Below are 20431 nucleotides of genomic sequence, written 5' to 3'. Positions count from 1 at the left end.
TGTGAACTATATGTCCCCGTCCCATTGTCCTTCTACCAACAATCCAAACTAAAACCATCTTTCTTGGCAGTCTGGGACTAGTAAGAAGTCATTTCTGACTTGGCGTCCTGCCTTAGGAATCTTGTCCTTAAAGGGGAGAGTTTGGATTCCTGATCTCCAGGGTCCCTTTGGCTGATTCTATAAAAATACCTCTATCAGTGAGAAATGTATATTTAACTTGAAGAAACTCCTAGGTATTAAAAAAAAAAAAGCCTTTTATTGAACAAGATTTCTGGAAATAAATGCACTTGGTGGAATGGTTGAATTTCAAAAAAAAATTCAAAATAGAAAATCTGCCGCTAGGAGGCAGTGTTGTCATACAGTTTTAGTAAAGCACATCCAACATAGGTCTTTTGAGGGAAATATTTTTTAAATAGGATATAAGAATGATTAAATCAAAGGACGTGAGAATGGTAGAAATATATCATGTTTTGTGTGGCAGTAAAGTTCTGAAAAGAGTATTAAAGGGGCATCCATCTTACATAGTAATAGAACAGTAAGTTGAATAAAAGTTTCTATCATCTATGAATGAAATGAAATATTGAACCTGATTTGAGAGTGAGAAATGGTAGGTAGCACTTTGTAAAAAAAAAAAAATAGCATTTACTCTCCTTTTATTGCTCCTCAGCCACATGCAGCCTCTAAAAGGCATGCCTCTTTGGCTCTATTTCTGTGCACTGGAGGATGAGGGGTGGATTACTAATTATCTTGGTAAGAAAATTCTAGAAATATCTTTCCCCTGAAATACTGCTGCCTTCTTTAAAACTCAAATACTTGCGAAGTAGGAAAGTTGAGATGAATAAACTGAGGCACAGAAATTTCATGTAAAACTTAAGTAAATTACAGAATGGAAATAAGAATCAAATACAAATAGCTGAAGAAATTAGTTTTGAAACAGCTAAACAAAGAACGAGTAGAAAGCATCATGTACTTTTTTTTTTTTCAAGATTTTATTTATTTGACAGAGAGAGACACAGCGAGAGAGGGAACACAAGCAGTGGGGGTGGGAGAGGGAGAAGCAGGCTTCCTGCTGAACAGGGAGCCCGATGTGCGGCTCGATCCCAGGACCCTGGGATCATGACCTGAGCCGAAAGCAGACGCTTAAGGACTGAGCCACCCAGGCGCTGCAGCATCATGAACTCTTAATAGAATAGCCATGTTTATGTTAATATCATCTTGGGGCTTGAGCTCTCATTGGAGACTAGATGTTATCAGGTAAAAATATCATAGTTCTCAATCTAGGAAACTTAAGAGTTTGGAGAATCCCTATTTTTTTCTTTATTATACTTTTTTTTTTTTTAAGCTACCAAGGTAACACAAGCTCATTGTTCCTTGGCCTTACTGACCGAAAGCTTTTAGGTGGATCCAGTTTTGGGTGGGATGGAGAAAGCCTAGATACTGATGTCTTCTTTCCCCTCCCCATTGGTCTGTATGTTTCTTAGTGATGGTAATGGGTCAGGAAAGAGAGAACAACTCTTTAACTCTGAGAGGATGACTCTGGTCTTTTGATACTTACTGATGATGTCTCATATGATTGACTTTCTAAGAACAAACTTAAAGAAATAGCAAAGTCCCCGTATCTGAAGTGTTCCATGACAGTGTTTTTCAAACTGTTGGGTCATAAAATCAATTTTAAGGGTCTCAGCAGGCATGTTTTATCAGTGAGATAGGATGGAAAGGAATGGAATAGAAAATACCAAAATGGCTCACACATTTTATTTCAGTGGTCATATGGTACGTGTTTTACTGGGTTATTACATAACTTTTGTTTCTTACTAAGGGTCATGTTCAACAACTTGGAAGTCACTTTCCTATAGCACTCTATCTGTCTCTGTCATGTCAACTCACATCTCATCCTCCTTGCTAGCCTACAAACTAACTAAAGTGGGAATGAATATCTGAATTATTTCTCATTGGCCACAGTGATTTCCCTAATACCTTATGTGTGGTATAGGGAACCTGTTTAAGATTTACTTCTTACTTATTTTGCTTCTAAGTAAATTTCTAAAATATACTTTTAAAATTGTCAAGTGCTATTTGTAGTTCTGTTTTGTTTAGCTACTACCAATTTTATATGTAGCCTGGCATTAACATAAGCATTACTTTTAAACCATCTTTTCCTTATTTTTGGGAACTGTGGCCCAAACATAGAAATAACTAAAAATGGGTTCCTTTGAGGCTACTGTGCAGATTTAAATTTCTGTTTTTCGAAGAGCTCTTTCAGCTGCTGCTCAGTTGTGGCTTCTTTCTGCTGCATCAGCTCAGCTGTTCCTTTGGTCACTCCCCAGGCGTCGGGCTTTGACATTGAAGGGTTGTATGGCCTGCCTGAGGCTATCCGAAGATTCTCCCAGTATTCCTTCCTGGCCCTGGGTGAACAAAACACACAACATTAGACTCCTTCCTGAGTATCAGAGTCTATGTGTCACTGGGCTAGAATACCTCTACAGAGCTGTCTTTGGACTCTTGAGAGGATATCCATTAAAACACATTTATTAATGGACTAAAGCTTTTTTTCAGGATCTATCGGTCTAAAATTATTTTGAAATTATTTTTTTAATTTAATTTTTATTTTTAATTATTTATGTATTTATTTTAGAGAGAGAGAGAGAGCATGAGCGGGAGGGGCAGAGGGAGAGGGAGAGAGACTCTCGAGCAGACTCCATGCTGAGCACAGAGCCTGATGTGGGCCTAGATCTCACCACCCTGAGATCACGATCTGAGCTGAAACCAAGGGTTGGATGCTTAACCGACTGTACCACCCAGGCGCCCCTGAAATTATTTTTTTAAAATATCTGCATAGAGATCAAAAGCTAAGAATTCAGGTTAGGGACATTCCCTGTCAACTTTACCCTACCTCCCCATCCTAACTTTCTGGCACTCTACCTCACGAGCCAGCGGAGCTCCTCAAACCCAGTATCACTTCTGCAAGTCTCACCCTGCAGATCCAGCCTCCTCTTCCTTTCTATTTCACTGTCTCCCAGTTCAGGCCTCATCACATCCGATACGATTCTAGCAAAGGCTCCCTCACAGGTTTCCCTGTCTCAAGGCTATTCAAACTTGCAAACCTAACCTTGGACCACTTGAGATCCTCTAGTGCGATAAGGTCATACATAACTCATGAGAACACATAAAAGTCTGCCTCCTAGTCCTGAGGTGTGTCTACTACCAAATTCTGTCTCTGATAGTCCCGCACTTCTGGTTTCTCAGTACACCATTCTCTTTCCACCTCTCAGAGCTTTTCATGTAGGCTCTTTCCTTGTCTGGTAGTATAACTCGTCCTTCAAAATTCAGCCCAGGCATCCGCTCTCTTAGAAATTCTTCATTAACACTTCTCTGCCTTTTGCCCCTGGGGGCATCAGCTCAGATCCCACAGCACCTGTGCATGTCTTCATACTTGAACTTACTATACCAGTTTGAACTTACCTGTTTATCTCTCTGCCTACTAGACTGTTAACTCCTTGGGGCCAGGGCTGTGCCTTGTTCTTGCTACCTCAGCATCCGCAACAGTGTCTGATAGAGTTGTGCAGAGTCAGTGTGCTGAACAGAGTGCAACTGCTCCCTCTGCTTGGGTGTTCATCCTTCATTCACCCTCTGCTTTATCTCGTGGCTAGTTAACCCTTCAAAATACAGTCCCCCAAATCCCTTCTTCTAAAATGTCTTTCTGCGTGCCTGGGTGGCTCAGTTGTTAAGCGTCTGCCTTCGGCTCAGGTCATGATCCCAGGGTCCCGGGATCGAGTCCCACATCGGGCTCCCTGCTTGGCGGGGAGTCTGCTTCTCCCTCTGACCCTCTTCCCTCTCGTGCTCTCTATCTCTCATTCTCTCTCTCAAATAAATAAATAAAATCTTTTTTAAAAAAAGATTTTATTTATTTGTTAACAGAGAGAGAGACAGCAAAAGAGGGAACACAAGCAGGGAGAGTGGGAGAGGGAGAAGCAGGCTTCCCGCCAAGCAGGGAGCCCGATGTGGGACTCGATCCCGGGACTCCGGGATCATGACCTGAGCCGAAGGCAGTCGCTTAACCAACTGAGCCACCCAGGCGCCCCAAATAAATGAAATCTTAAAAAAAAAAAGTCTCTCTGGGGACGCCTGGGTGGCTCAGTTGGCTGAGTGACTGCCTTCGGCTCAGGTCATGGTCCCGGAGTCCCAGGACCGAGTCCCGCGTGGGGCTCTCTGCTCAGCGGGGAGTCTGCTTCTCCCTCTGACCCTCCCCCCTCTCATGTTCTCTCATTCTCTCTCTCTCAAATAAATAAAATCTTAAAAAAAATATCTTTCTGTTAGGCAGAGATAGCCATTCTCTTGTTACTTTTTAAATCCGTGCCTCTACCAAAGCAGTTACTACAGTATAATCCATTGACTTTCTTATCCATTTTCCCCAGTAGACTGTGCGATTCTCTGGACAGCTCTTCATTTATTTTCCAAGTGCTCTGCATGTTGCCTGATGTAAAATCTGTTTGTTTATTGTTCATCTTCCCAACTGGAGTGTAAGCTCTGAGGGCAAAGACCTATCTTATTCACCACTGTCTTCCCAGCTCCAAGAATTGTGCTTGGCACGGAACAGGCACTTAGTTAATATTTGTTTTATTTAGCTTCTACTTTAATCTTAACAACCAGTTAATTCAGTGTTGTTGAGGGTCCACCACATGGTACTATCCCAGAGCATGAAATCACATGTCATTGCAACTTGCATTATTTATATGCTAGATCTTAAAACCTTCTCCAGATTTCACTACATAAGGTTATTCTGTAAATATCTCTGTGAAAGAATTTAAGGGGGATAACTGAGTATCATCACACAGCAAATTAGCTATATTCTTTGTTATAACATCACTTGGACATATTCACAATTGAAATGATTTGGTTTGGCAAATATAGTTGAAAAGTTCTTACCTTGCTCTAATCCATGGTTTGGTGTGCATGTCCAAACCACTTCCCCAGCTGCCATGCTTTTCCGAAGCTGGGGGCAAAAGGCCCCTTTCGGGGGCCAGCTCCTCTGCAATTGCCCTGATGTGGTAGGGCTCAAATCCACAGCACCCGCCAATGTACCTGATGCCCAGATTGTAGGCCTCTCTGGCATATTTTTGAATATCCCATCTGGTTGCAACTCTGGGCTCCAGTCCTATAATAAATGGAGTGAATTCTTTATTTAAAATAATATTCAAGGGGCGCCTGGGTGGCTCAGTCGTTAAGTGTCTGCCTTCGGCGCAGGTCATGATCCCAGGGTCCTGGGATCGAGCCCTGCATCGGGCTCCCTGCTCCACGGGAAGCCTGCTTCTCCGTCTCCCACTCCCCCTGCTTGTGTTCCCTCTCTTGCTGTGTCTCTCTCTGTCAAATAAATAAATAAAATCTAAAAAAAAAATTAAATATTCAAAATAAACAGCCATAATATGTAATTTTCAATAATGGAATTAAATAAGTTGTCAACATCTAATTCTTAACTTTTAAAAACTATTAGGTAATTTGTGTTTACATTTCCAGTATTAAATGCTGTGGTAACCAACCTTCAAGATGGTTCCCAATGATCCCATCCCCTCTCATATGAGGTTGGTCTGCGAGACCAATAGAATATGTCAGCAGGGATCGTTAGTGACTTCTGAGGCTGGGTTATACAAGCCATTATGGTTTCTGCCTCAGTCTCATTCTTAGAACAGCAGCCATGGTGTAAGAATACTCAAGCATCACAGTGGGAAGGCCCATAAGCAAAGGGACTGAGGCCTCCAGTCAACAGACAGCAAGAAACAAACATCTGTGCCCAACAGCCAACGAAGGGAGCTTGGAAGTAGACTCCCTAGCTCTCATCAGGCCTTCAGATGACTACAGACCTGACCAATATCTGGACCGCAACCTTGTAAGGGACCCTGAGCGAAAACTGTCCAGCTAGGCTGCTCCCAAATTCATGACCCACAGCAACTCAGATATAATAACTGTTTATTGTTTAAAAGTCCTAAATTTTGCAAAAATTTGTTCTATGGGAAAAACCCAATGCCTTGCCATTCCTCCGCGGTTCTTCTAGAGGCATTATTTTATAATATTTTATTTCTCTGAGGGTCCCTATAAAATATAGTACATGATCTAAGGACCTTAGAATGGAATAGGAGGCTGGCCAGGCTGTGGCCCCCTCTGGCTTGATTTTCAGGTAGACTCACCCCCACTTCCCAAACGTGATTTCTCCCTTTTCCCAAACTGCAAGTCCACCCTCACTTCATCTGCTTGGTCTCTTCGTTCAGCTTTGTTATGCAGTGACCCAGTGATGGCATCTTCCCTTCCCCCCAAAACTCTACGGTATCTGAGCAACATTCAGGATAGGAGAAAAGTGTCTTGGACATAAATTGGTCTATCCTTTTAATTTTTCTGATGAGAAAATTAAGATCTAGAAGAACTAAGGTTTTATGATTTGGCAACAGAGCTGGAACCAGGGCCACTATCTTTGCTGATCTCACCTGGAAGGGCATCCTTTTTACCACACTACAGGTAAAAGGTTCAGGGGTCTTTTTTGCTTGCTGGTTCTATCTTTTCCCTCTACTGTTGTCCAATATCAAGGAGTTTTTGGCTGTAGGGAGGGAAGCTGGGGGCAAGAGATGAGACATGCTGCCATTTCTTTACTACGAGAAAGCTCTATGGCTATAGATTTGGAAACTTGTCAAACATCAAGACATTGAGATGATTTATAAAATGTCTGTCTTACCAAAGGGGAATTCCGGTAGATCGATAAATCCCTGTTTGTTGCAGTCAGGAGTGTGGTAGGCCAATGGCTGACTCATCAGGTGGGCTTTCAGTCGGGCAGCCTCCAAGCCTTCTTTCATGAGCTTCACTGTTTGTAAACTAATTGTAGGATCAAAATGGCAGTTCACGCCAACAATGGAAGCTCCTGCAAGTGGGAAGAACAGTTTAGCTTTAAGGATTCATCAGATAGGTAGGCTCAGTTCTCTTCCCTTAATCGACTGTGCCACCCAGGCACTCCTGAAATTATTTTTTTAAAATATCTGCATAGAGATCAAAAGCTAAGAATTCAGGTTAGGGACATTCCCTGTCAACTTTACCCTACCTCCCCATCCTAACTTTCTGGCACTCTACCTCACGAGCCAGCGGAGCTCCTCAAACCCAGTATCACTTCTGCAAGTCTCACCCTGCAGATCCAGCCTCCTCTTCCTTTCTATTTCACTGTCTCCCAGTTCAGGCCTCATCACATCCGATACGATTCTAGCAAAGGCTCCCTCACAGGTTTCCCTGTCTCAAGGCTATTCAAACTTGCAAACCTAACCTTGGACCACTTGAGATCCTCTAGTGCGATAAGGTCATACATAACTCATGAGAACACATAAAAGTCTGCCTCCTAGTCCTGAGGTGTGTCTACTACCAAATTCTGTCTCTGATAGTCCCGCACTTCTGGTTTCTCAGTACACCATTCTCTTTCCACCTCTCAGAGCTTTCATGTAGGCTCTTCCCTTGTCTGGTAGTATAACTTGTCCTTCAAAATTCAGCCCAGGCATCCGCTGTCTTAGAAATTCTTCATTAACCCTCCTCTGCCTTTTGCCCCCAGGGGCATCAGCTCAGATCCCATAGCACCTGTGCATGTCTTCATACTTGAACTTACTATACCAGTTTGAACTTACCTGTTTATCTCTCTGCCTACTAGACTGTTAACTCCTTGGGGCCAGGGCTGTGCCTTGTTCTTGCTACCTCAGCATCCGCTGGTAGCAAGCAAAAATTAGAAGTCAATTTTTCAGTCTTTCATACTAATTTTTCAGCACTCCCAGCTGCTCGATTACACCCGTGGTTATCATACCACTCATTTGAGGAGCAATGTTTCCTTTTAGCAGGCCAATTTAATAATATCCCTAACCCAGATTCCAGGAGCAGATAAGCCAATGCCACAGGTCATGGCATCCAGCGTTCAGTGGCAAGCATCTCAGCGGTCCTCACTGGGCTGGGTGTACAATTTGCTCCTTTGTTCTTGTTCCAATCCTGCCTCCTGTTAATTCTTCTGCATCAGGTTTTTTCTTGTTGTTGTTGGGTTTTTTTGTTTTATTTTGTTTTGTTTTTGGTCAGGAGCACCAGTGACCTCAATCTTGCCAAAGCCAGTAGCTGATTCTCTGTTCTTATCTTACTCCATGTTTCAGCAGCATTCAATCTGCTGGACCATCCCTTCCTTCATCAACACTCCCCTTCTCTTGGTGTCTCATGCTCTCTGAGTGTTGCTCCCACCTTGCTGGCTGCTTTCTTTGGATGTTAGGTGCTGAGCCCCCACTCACGACTAAAACTTTCAATCCTGCAGTGTCACAGGATTCCCGTGAGCCATCTTCTCTTCTTCACCTCTACTTCCTTTCCAGTCTCAGGGCTCTCAGTATGAACTATATCAAGAACTCTCCAAACTTCTCTCTCTAACCCGGACCTTTCCTTTGGGTTCCAGACTTGTACATTCAACAGCTCAGTTAATATCTTCACTTGGATTTTGACTACGTTTTTCTTTCTTCTTCTCCTTCCCTTTTGTTTTTTTTATTTTTTGGATGTTCTGCTGCCAGCATTTCTCTTTCCTTGCTTGACTTCATTACACTAACGAATTAATCATAGGTTGGCTACTTACTGGATGTCTATTAGGTATAAGGGTCCTTCTAAGGGGCTATAGAAAAATAAAAATATAGGGCATAGTCCCTGACACCAAGGACTTCATAATTTAGCACAGGGCTTCCCTAGGTTTGCTCCGTGAAAGTAAGGCTCTATGATCAATTAAGTTAGGAAGTAGGTATTTACTTTGTCCCTTTCTTGGAGACTGCCAATATATACAAACCTGTCAAAGGCCTGAGAAATTCTGTGTATTGTTCCAATTTTAGTATATGTGCAGCCCAAGTGAGCACTAAGGTTCTGAGAAATTCTGTTGTAAAGAGACCTGCTTAACTTGGTTTAACACAGCATTTTATTTATTTCTTTTTAAGATTTATTTATTTATTTGAGAGAGAGCACACATGAGCAGGAGGAACAGAGGGAGGAGAGAGAATCTCAGCCTGACGTGGGGCTCCATCTCACGACCCTGAGCCAAAACCAACAGTCGGTTGCTTACGGGACTGTGCCACCCAGGGGCCCCTAACACAGAATTTTCTAAATGTATTTCACTACAGAACGTTCTACTAACATTCTCACAGATTAGAAAATGTCAACTGGGGATATTCCAAATGAGTGGTATAAGTAGAAAATCTGACATTTGCTGAGAGGAAGGCGTGTTCATTTGGGGTAGGGAGGATCATGTAAGGGAATGTGGAGGTAGAATTTGAGCTAGCATTGGAAGATGGACTGGATTTATTAGGCAGATATTTATTGAGGACCTATTTTGTGCCAAGTGCTGCGCTAGGCACAGGGCGCTCAAAGTTGAGCCAAATAGACATAGTCTCTGCCCTCTTTGATCTTATAGTCTAGTGAGTCAGCCATTAAAGAGATAAACAAATGAGACAAGCGACAAGTGCTACAAAGAATATAAATAGGGTACAGTGAAGTCAAACACTGTGGCCACCTACCTTGAATGGAATAGTCAGGGAAGAACTTGATGCAGGCCAAGAATCTCTGCTGGTTAACAATGGGGTGATGAAAGCCTCCTCTGATCTTTCTGAAACAAGTTAACTTGCTTCTTCCCTCCCCACATTTTTATATTTCCAGTAAAAAGTTAGGATTATTTACTTTCATTCCTAAATCTAATTGTTATTGTTAATGACAAATATTAAGTGACTTTCATGAAATATCAGGAGTTGGCTAACAATGAGAAATTAAACATAGCCAATCAAAATCTCGCTGTTCCACAGAATGAGCTGGACTCTTCCACTGACACTGAGCAGCTCTTTGCATTAAAAATGAGGCAGCTTTGAAAATAGTCTGTGAGTTTTCCCTAATTGAAATGAAACACAATGTTAGGAATGGAAATTATTATTTTTTTTAAGATTTTATTTATTTGACAGAGAGAAACACAGCGAGAGAGGGAACACAAGCAGGGGGAGTGGGAGAGGGAGAGGCAGGCTTCCCACTGAGCAAGGAGCCCGATGTGGGGCTTGATCCCAGGACCCTGGGATCATGACCTGAGCCAAAGGCAGATGCTTAACGACTGAGCCACCCAGGCGCCCCAGGAATGGAAATTATTTAAAAAGATAAATTACATGGCCCCTATTTGATACCAAAAAAATTTTTAAATTTATTATACCAGCTACAAAAAGCAAAGCATATCAGGAATTTATGAAAAGGGAAAAAACTTTGGCAAAGAAGGCAACTGACTTAAAAGTTATTGTCTAAAGACCTCAACTTAAGGCTAAAATAAAACACACTGTTTCCTCATACTCCTTTTGATTTACCGAAATTCTTCCCATTTCTAGGTGTTACACCTTCAGCATAGGTCCAGTTGCCCCTTTCAAAAGGCTGGTATATGTGTGTGTATATTTTTCTTTGTTTTTTTCTCTTTAAAGATTTTATTTATTTATTCATGAGAGACAGAGAGAGAGAGAGAAGCAGAGGGAGAAGCAGGCTCCCAAGGAGCAGGGAGCCGGATGAGGGACTCAATCCCAGGACCCTGGGATCATGACCTGAGCCGAAGGCAGACGCTCAACCATCTGAGCCACCCAGGCGCCCTGTATGTGTATATTTTTTTCTTTATTTTACTTTTTTCTCTTTAGGAGTCAATAATGATATTATCAACACTCCTAGGAAAGCACATTAATGGTTTTCCTTTTAACAAAAGTAGTATATAATGATTCATAGGTGGACCTACATTTGTATGTAGTTTTTAAAAGACTCACTAACTGCAAACTGGTCAAAATCCATCATTACCTGCTTTAACCAGGCGCACTGCACACTCCCCGGGGCTTACGCCATGCAAATCTCCCTCTGGGCCGATGCACATGGTTGCTGCCACAGGTTTCCCAGATGTTTTCAAGGCTTCCACTGCCCACACAGCCTCTTCAACATGCTCGAAATACTGAAATAAGATCAGGTTAACATACTTTTTTATCTTGTTTCTCCCCAAATGATTAGAAAACTTATTTTAGTGCTTAAAAATTATCACTAGATGAGTGGTCTTCAAACTTTGAGTTGTGACCTATTAGCATTTTTTAAAAATGGAATAGAAGGGTGATTACTGTGAATTGCAGTCAAAAGGTTTGAAGAACACTTCAGTAGATTAACTGAATCAAATTCAGTAGAAGCCCTAAATTGGAAAAAAGATTTTAAAACTAGATATTTACTAGCCATGATTGGCAACTAATTTCACATCCTCCTCATGAAAGCACAAGGTAGAGAAAATGTACTAAGTGCGTATGTCTCATCTTTGGTCATATCTTTGTTTACCTCGGCAATCAAGAAGTCCACGTTCTTCTTCATAAAGACCTCTAACTGTTGCTGAAATACTTTTTTAACTTCAGTTTCTCTCTTGCAACTAAGGTATGAAGGTGTTTGACTCACGCCTCCTGCCACCAAAGCGTCTCCCTCATCAGCCACTTGCCGGGCAATGTCACAAGCAGCTTCATTGACTTTCTGCCCCTAAAATGGGTGAAATGGGATATATCTACATTTTCACACAGAATTGAAACCAAATTATTATTCAAATGTCCACATCTCAGTTGGATGTTACCATAGAGAGATTATTCTAGAAGATGACAGTGATAGAATAGTTCAATTTACCAAGCTGAGCAATTGCAGTAACACCACCACCAATAATAGTAATGAAAACACTAAATGATGATGGTATCTAGGATATTACATACCAAAGCTCTGTGAGAGGATAAAAATCTTTACATAAAAGGATCTGGTATCTTCCAGTGCCTAAGCTGCACTTAGAAGAATACCTAGCAAATAGTGGTGGTGATGATGATGATTTGCTCTTAAGATCAACAAGAATAAAATGTAATTAAAATGACTACAGAATTCATGAATTTTTGTCATTATGTATTTTCTTAATGGATAAATGTATCGCACGGTATTTTCTAATTACTTAGACATTAAAAACTGACACTTGTCTTCGATAAACCCCAGTGCTGTAGTTCACACAGACTTATGGAATTTTAGACCCCCTTGTTTTGGGGTGCCTGGGTGGCCCAGCCAGTTAAGCATCTGACTCCTGATCTCAGCTCAGGTCTCGATCTCATGGTTGTGAATTCAAGCCCTGCATTGGGTTCCATGCTAGGCGTGGAGCCCATTTAAAAACAAAAACAAACAACAAACTTCTTTTTCATCATAGGAATTGAGAAATTGTCACTTTGATGGCGTAGGTAAATGGTTTGCCCAACATGACACAGTTGATAGCTGAGTCAGGAAGTTTCCGGGGTCACTGTGCCCTTCCTTGTGCCTTTGACCTTTCTCCTACATTGTCTCACATTAAAAAACTGTAAGGATGTAAGAATTTGTAAGGATACCCACTCAGCAACTTAGGAGACTGGGAGAATCATTAATCATTAACTATATCTTCTTCGATATGCTTCATTAAATGCCTTTCTGTCAATTTGGGGGACTCCAGCTAAAACCTCGAAGAGTTATTCACACAGTAAAGTATGGTGTTTAACGTAACATAATAAAATAAAATAAAATAAAATAAAAGAGTTATTCACACATATTTCTATATTATCTAAAAACTACATTCTGAGTGACTGGGAAAATGTTCTTTTTATAAAATGCTAGTGAGATTTAGCAGGTGTTCGTTTTTGTCAGGAGAATTAACTGCACAACATAAGAAATCAGCAATCCTGTATCACACATATCTCATTTCTGTAGTATCTAAAAACTCAACATTTTTCTCTATGAGAACTTTGGTGATGACATGTGTGTCTACTATGCCCTTCTAAAAATGCCAGATATGGCTTTACTCACAGATATTTTCTCTGCAACATAGTTTCCCCTGTTCTCCAGCTTGTCTTCACTTGCATAAAAGGTGAAGGTTTGCATGACGTTGGATCCAGCTCTGAGGAACTCTCGATGAAGCTGGCGAACTGGGAGATTGAATGAGGAAAGGTATTAATTACTATCAGTTTATAACCCATGATGCTTTCAAAAGGCTACCAGATAAACAGATATGAAAGTATCTGCTTATCAAAATATCATTCTTTGCTTGGCACTTGCGCATCCTGAGAGCGAATGAGAGGTAGATCTGGGGGCTCTTGCTACGAAGAAGAGATTATTTCTACCATGGATGTGGGGTGAAGGGAAGAGGGAGGGAGGTCCACAGGGGAGGAATCATTTAATGTTTTTGCTGGGCAAAGGTGGGGAAAAGCATTCCCTACTGAGGGAAGGGTTTGAACAAAAAGAAGGAGGCAGGAATAGGCTTGGCATTTGGGGGTGCCGCAGGTGGGGTTGAGGATGTATCAGAGAAGTAGTAGGAGATGCAGTTGGAGAGGAGGCTGGGCTGCAGAGTACAAGTGGCCCTAGCACATCATCTCAAGGAGTCTAGGCTTCAGACCACAGGTATGGGGAAACACCAGCACTTCGTAAACAATTGAATGATGTGATTAGCTCTGTGTATTTGAAAGATAATTCTGGTAGTAGAGTGGAATAAGAACTAGAACAAGGCTCCTAAGCAGAGGTCCATGGATAAGTGTCAAATGGCAAAGTTTTCACAGGCTAAAGAAAATACGATGGGGCATTTCCCCCCCACATAACCAATTATATTCAATTTAAGGGATTATCCTTTGCTCTAAAATAGTGGTCCTAAACTCTGGTTGCGCATTAGGCAACCTGTAAGCTTTTTAAAAATAATGGATGTTGGGGTCAAATCCACAGATATTCTAATTTAGTTGGAAGCTGATTTTTATCTTCCATTTTGCTGAGAACCACGATTCCGAGGGACTGGGAAAATGCTCTTTTTATGAAATTCTAGGGAGACTTAGCAGGTGTTCGTTTTTTTCAGGAGAATTAACTGCACAAAGTAAGAAATCAGCAATCCTGTATCAGCCCCTGAAATCTATTTTGAAATTTTAGTGGCCTTTCAAAGCCAAAGATTTGGGAGTAACTACATTAGAGGCTCGGAAATTTTTGGGACACTGGAATTCCTAGCCCTTTAGCCTGGTACCTTTGCATCCTGGGGGCCTAGTACAGTGCAGAGAACATAGGAAGCTCAGTGTGGTTTTTAAATGAACAAATCAGTGAGGCCAAGAATCGTCTGAATTTCAGAAAATGTTTTTTTTTTTTAAGATTTTATTTATTTATTTGACAGCGAGAGAGGGAACACAAGCAAGGGGGAGTGGGAGAGGGAGAAGCAGACCTCCTGCTGAGCAGGGAGCCCGATGCGGGGCTCGATCCTAGGACCCTGGGATCATGACCTGAGCCAAAAGCAGACGCTTAACGACTGAGCCACCCAGGCGCCCCAGAAAATGGGTTTCTAAGCATGGAATCTCTAGTTCTGAGAGGGAACTTAAAAGCATGCCTAATGAGGAAGCTTCAAACTTGTTTTAATTAGCAACAGAACCTATTAAAGACATTTTATTTGGAGCCTCTGTTCATCGATCAAACACAGAGCTTCGGTGGTTGGAGCAGTGTGAAGGGCCTATTGATGAGGTCCCCATACACTAGGAGGAAATGGTTTCTGAACAGGAAGTCCACCCAGCTGGTCCTTGGGTGGATTTCCAGAGACTGTTAAAAAACCGTGGAATGGTGTGCAAATTGTGCATATGTACGTTTTACATGGCATTTTACACCCTTTTATCAGATTTTCCCAGAGGGTAGTGGCCCAACTCCTTGATCTTAATCAATTTGATTATTCTACCATGCTTCTTAAAGCTGCAGTGCTTCTCAAGTGTGACCCAACTTAGACTCACCTGGGCGCAATGAATATGAATTCAGATTCCCCCAAACCTCCCCTCCCAGATCCAGCAACCTTAATTCTTTGCTGAATTCTATGCTGATTCCACTGGGTGCAAGAACCACAACTTCTGACATAGACTTTAGTAGGAGAATTAGTGCACTCAAATAAGCCCCAAATACTCAAGAAACAGATGGCCAGGAGATAAATGTGCTGTTTCTGTATTAAGAAAGTCAAAATCAATATCAGAGCAGTTTCTCTTGAGCTCCTCCAATGTGTAACTTTAAAAAAATGTGACTTGTAAGATTGAAGCTTGTGTTTAAATAACAGTCTTATTTTATTTACATGGCAGAGTTTCCACCAAGGTAGCTTATTGTTAATACCAGTTTCACCCAAGAAATATTTCACTGAGTTTAACCCAGCAAGCAGACCTTAAGAAACAAATTGCAGATACATTTTAAATCCTCATTCTTGGATCTTAATTATTCTATTGCATTCCTTAAAGCCCTTTAATGCAATGCTTCTCAGAGTGTGGTTCACCTTGCTATCACCCGGGGACAGTTATAAATATGTGGGTTCCTCGACCCACTCACAGACCTAATGAATCCAAATCTCGAAGAGAAGGCTGGGAATCTATAATTTTTAACAAACTGCTCGTGCAATGAAAATTTGAAGACTAGTGCTCTTTTAGCTTCCAAGCCTACTGAATTCTCTCTTTTCCCCTTCCTTCCTTCCTCCCTCCCTCCCTTCCTTTCTCTCTTTCTCTCTTTCTTTCCTTCTTTTGGGCAGAACACAGTATTATTTCTACTTTTTTTTTTATTATGTTATGTTAATCACCATACATTACATCATTAGTTTTTGATGTAGTGTTCCATGATTCATTGTTTGCGTATAACACCCAGTGCTCCACGCAGAACGTGCCCTCTTTAATACCCATCACCGGGCTAACCCATCCCCCCACCCCCCTCCCGTTATTTCTACTTTTATTTGGAAATATAAAAGTTGTGTATATTTGCCAGGCTATATACATGGCTATATATGACTATAGTTCTTTTACTTTGAATATGATTTAGGGGTAGTATGATTTGAACACAAAATTTCTGTACTTCTCTAGCAGAAATGGATGAGTACAACCAAGATACCACCAAGAGAAGAAACAATGAATTTAATAATAGTTAATAATTGTAGTGTACATGCATCAGGCAGTATTTTAACGATTCTACATATAACTTATTTAAATCTCATAACAATCCTACGAGGTAGATGTCAATATTATCTCAGTTTTATAGAAGAGGAAACTGAGTCCCAGAGAAGCTGAGTAATTTCCCCAGAGCCACACAGCCTAGTGGCTGTCAAAATTTGATTCAATTAGTCTGGATTCAGAATCTGTTTGCTTAATCTTAAACCTGTACTGTCAATTTATGTGCTTTGTTAGTTTCTGGCCTTTATCACTGAGTTCACTGAAATATGCTCTTTAATAAACATTAAAGACAACTGTTCAACTTGTATAATATTCCCAAGAACTTCCTCCAGTTTCCTCTGAAAGAGTCAGCTGCTTTCACAGTGTTGGCCACCGATGGCTGTGGGCTGAGACCTTCTCTAGGAAGTGCCCTGGGCCAAAGGGAGCTTCCTTGCAAAGGGCTAAGCCCTCTCCTGGGAAAGGGGAGAGTTGATAGTTTGCATGCAATGCTTGGTCTCTTGGTAGGAAGAGAGCAAAGATCCAGCTCCCTTGCCTCGATGTGGGACTACTCTGAAGGGCCTGTCCCCCTCCAGAGCTTCCTGAGGGACTGGCCAAGTCGTCTCTAACAACTGCATCACAGTGTAACGCCTCCCCCTGCCCAATCCTGCTTCCCCTACTCCCTTCGAGGTGCTATTTCATAAGTGCACTCCCCGTTAAAACTCCTGAGCACAAGTCTCCACTTCTGGCTGGCTGGTCATGAGCAACTACCTCATGATGGGTGATAGAGCTCCCCGCATGCTCTAGGAGTACAACTGTTTGAAAACTTTCATCCGTGGTGACCTGGAATGAGATGCCCTTAGGCAGGAACGTACTAGCTGGTGCAGTATCTCAGCTGTTTCAGAGGTTCAGAGGCAACAGTAATTATAAGGACTTTAGAATCAGATGGCTATTATTGGGTACAACCAACGTACTAGAGAAAGACAATGAAAGGTTAAGGGTGATTCATCACCAATTTAAGGCAAAGTATGGAAGTCTGATGGTCTCCCGGGTGGCATATAAAGAAACTCACCTCTTGTAGCTAGTGAGCAGAAAAAGCTGAGGATCTGGCCCCGGACTAAATTATACAGGGAGCAGAGAGTCAGAGAGGTTGAATTCTCAACCAGGCAAGCCTTTTATTGCCAAAGCCAGGGCCTGATTAGGAAGAATTGGGTCCCTGAGATTGGGATGAAGGCATATGGGTGGAGTCACTCATGAACCTCAAAAACCTGGATCCCCCTTGAACTCTCTGGGCCTGCAGAAGTGGCCCATTTCTCCCTTTTAAAGATTAATGCTTCCTACTTGGTTTAGGCTGATACAGAAGCCTTGTAAGACGGCATTATCTCCCTCATGTGCCATCCCAACAACCCCTCTTGGCACTTCAGTATAAAAGATTTGTGGTCAAAAAAGTAAAGTGAGAATATGGTGTGTGGATACAGGTGCAAGGTAGGTAGACAGTTGAATTTAAATAGGATGGATGAGTATAGAGTGGATTTAACTAGTTGGCAAATGGACAACAGAGGAGGTCCTATCTACAAGACAGTGATTCATACTGTAGGTAAGGATGTACGATGACCATATGGGGAGAGAATGGATAAGAAATGCTAACACGGAAGGGATGAAGGACTGAAAATCTTGATGAGGTTGAGGAGTGGGAGAATTAGAGTGAGCAGAAAAGATAGAAGGTGGTGGTCAGAGAGTGGGGTCCTTGTAATCAAGATTTCAGAAGTAGACAGTGGTGATGGCAAGGTCTAGGAGTGGGTTGCTGAGGTGGAGGATGGAGGAAAAGTTCAGTTGGAGATGAGGAGGAGATCAAGGCACTGACCAGAAGAGTCCTGGATAGACCATCTGCACGGACATCAAGGTCCTCTAGAGAGGTGAGGGAGGGAAGGGCAGAGAGGAAGGCAGCGAGCCAGCTTCTAGACTCACCTACAGTGAAGGGCAGGAACCAAGAGGTAAATATGGGTGACAGCAACAGGGAGGGCCACTGTGATCATCCAACATGTGAATCTGTCCTTACATACCTAGCACAGTGCCCAGCAGGCAATAATAGATGTTGGGAAGTGTACCGTAAATGTATCTGTTTGATGGTATGCTCCTAGACCATCATTGCAGTGCTCTTTTATGAGAACTTAGAATAGAGCTATGCACCAACCTGCTTCTGGATGTTCCACAGCAGCTTCTGGAGTCCAGGGGCCTGCCTTCACGTAGCCCCTCTTCTCGAGTGCAAAGACAAACCCTCCATCTCCAATCACAACTTCTCCAGAGTTTAACCGTTCTAGAATGCCCTAAAATTATAGATGAGGGGGAAGGAAAGGAGTTACTTGAGTTTTTAAGACAATTTTCTATTTTTAGTACTTTTGCTATCATATTCTTGAGAAGTAGGATTTCTTCAGAATTCTCAGAAAGTACATGTATTTATAAATTCATGACTATAAGGCAAACAATCAGAATTTCAATTTTCATTTCACATAATGAACATGTGTGTATACATGTGCTGGGGGTGGGGGTCTTTCCGAACATATTAAAGAATTTAAAAATTTACTTTATTTTTTATTTAAATTTTTTAAAAAAGGTTTTTTAATTTATCTATTTAGAGAAAGCATGAGCAGGGAGGGGCAGAAGGAAAAGGAAAGAGAGAATCCCAAGCAGGCTCCACACCCAGCGCAGAGCCCAATATAGGGCCTGATCTCACAACTCTGAGGTCATGACCTGAGTGGAAATCAAGAGTGGGAAGCTTAACCAACTGAGCCACCCAGGTGCCCCAGAACACATTAAAGTATTTTAAAGAATATGGTGGGCGGGCACCTGGGTGGCTCAGGTCATGATCCTGGAGTCCCAGCATCGAGTCCCACATTGGGCTCCCTGCTCAGCAGGGAGTCTGCTTCTCCCTCTGACCCTCTTCCGTCTCGTGCTCTCTATCTCTCATTCTCTCTCTCTCAAATAAATAAATAAAATCTTTAAAAAAAATAAAGAATATGGTGGGAGAATGTTATCTTTGAAGAAATATCTACAGAAGGAGTAAAAGAAAAGGTTTTATCAAAAACTAATGATGTAATATATGGTGATTAACATAACAATAAAAAATTTAAAAAAAAGAAAAGGTTTTATTGTTTAGCTTCAAATGCATACTTAAGCACACATTCTAAAATGGTGAAAGCTAGTCTTCTTATTCTATGGATAAGCAGTCCTTACAGTTGGCCTTGACTCCGGTTGTCTCCCTGGGGGCCTCTGTCAGCCAGGCAGGGGCACGGCACTTTGACACCCCGGGGTCAAGTATATTCCCTCCTCCGTCCATGCCTCTTTTCCCACCAGCCCAACCATAGTCTGGCGGTCAGTCTGTCTGTCTGCTCCATCCGTCTATCCATCCATCCTTCCATCCATCCATCCACCCCCCAATCTAGTCTGGACTGAAAGACTCATTCCAACTAGGGAAGAGATACGAGTGTCATTAATCAGGTGCTGGAGCTGCTGGTTTTTGGTTTTTAAATCTTATTAACAGCCCTTACTTCAATATCTTACAGCCCCTGGGCCCGTTCACTGCCCCCCGCCCCCCCGGATTGAATGGTACATTTTGTTGTGATCGCAGAAACCAAACTGTGGGCGAAAACGTACCAAGGCCCAACCAACGCGTTAGCCTTGTTGCCGCGGCGGGACTGGGAAGCTTGCACGCCAGAACCGGGCAGGGAGGCGGCCCCGGGATTCCGGATTCCGCTGCACCCGTCGGGGCGGGGGCGGGAAACGGTCGGAGCCCGGGCCGCGCGCCTCCCTGGCCGGCCCACGGAGGGCGCAAAGGGGCGCGCATGGCAGCGCAGGCACAGACGCGGGGTGGTTGGGGCGCGCCCAAAGGCGCCCCTCGTCCCACCGCTGTGGGGGAGAAAAGTCGTGCGTTTGGGTCTAGGAGCCGCACTTCTCGGGGAGTGCTCTCGTGTTGGGGTGCGGGACTCAGATGTTGGGCGTCTTGGAGTTCTGGGGGTGTCCTCGAGTCCGGGGTCACGTAGATCTAGGGCGCGCTCGGGCTATGGGCAGGGGTGTTGGCGGGAGCTCAGAGGCACCTTGGAGTCCTGCCGAGAAGTTATGAGAGCACCTTCTGGTCACAACCAGGCTCCGAGGACCCCTCTGCACTTCCTGAGGCTGGGGTGTGGGACCGGTGGGCCGAGACTCAGAGCCCCCGCTGAGATGGAGAATGCCCTCGGGTCCCCCCGCAGACTCACCCTCTTGGCCTTTTTGCCCCCAACGGGTGCCATCTTCGAGGTGTCCAGACGGATACTAGGTACGGATGCGGACCGACGAGGTGAGCGTTACCCCGAGCGAAGCCTGGAGCTGCCTCACCGCCGCGGCCAGGCTCTTTATACCGTGTGCTGAGCGCGGGGTGGGTTTCCCCAGCCTTGGCGCGTCCAATGCGCGCTTTGCGCGGGAAC

The 20431-nt window shown here is 43.0% G+C and overlaps 1 protein-coding gene across 1 annotated transcript; it reads right to left on the bottom strand.

The window, feature by feature from the left end:
* Positions 1–1042: 1042 nt before the first annotated feature.
* Positions 1043–20378, bottom strand: BHMT (betaine--homocysteine S-methyltransferase). The gene is made up of 8 exons (XM_027606533.2): positions 20225–20378; positions 18166–18298; positions 12871–12989; positions 11356–11547; positions 10840–10987; positions 6722–6904; positions 4927–5155; positions 1043–2405 (listed from the first exon to the last, which is right to left on the bottom strand). The coding sequence occupies exons 1-8, from the start codon at positions 20255–20257 to the stop codon at positions 2219–2221; spliced, it is 1224 nt and encodes a 407-aa protein (XP_027462334.1). The 5' UTR covers positions 20258–20378; the 3' UTR covers positions 1043–2218.
* Between the last annotated feature and the right edge of the window lie 53 nt (positions 20379–20431).

This window comes from Zalophus californianus, chromosome 5 (genome assembly GCF_009762305.2).
Source record: "Zalophus californianus isolate mZalCal1 chromosome 5, mZalCal1.pri.v2, whole genome shotgun sequence".
In the NCBI taxonomy this organism is placed as follows: Eukaryota; Metazoa; Chordata; class Mammalia; order Carnivora; family Otariidae; genus Zalophus; species Zalophus californianus.
The sequence above is the reverse complement of the archived record's forward strand: the minus strand, read 5'-3'. Positions and strand labels throughout refer to the sequence as shown.

What these genes read in the sequence shown, in the direction of transcription:
- BHMT (XM_027606533.2), bottom strand. Translation starts at nt 20,257, where the DNA reads ATGGCACCCGTTGGGGGCAAAAAGGCCAAGAGG. An exon ending in ATGTTGCAGAGAAAATATCT is followed by an intron (nt 11,548 to 12,870) that starts GTGAGTAAAGCC and finishes CACCCATTTTAG; the next exon opens with GGGCAGAAAGTCAATGAAGC. An exon ending in TCTACCGGAATTCCCCTTTG is followed by an intron (nt 5,156 to 6,721) that starts GTAAGACAGACA and finishes CATTTATTATAG; the next exon opens with GACTGGAGCCCAGAGTTGCA.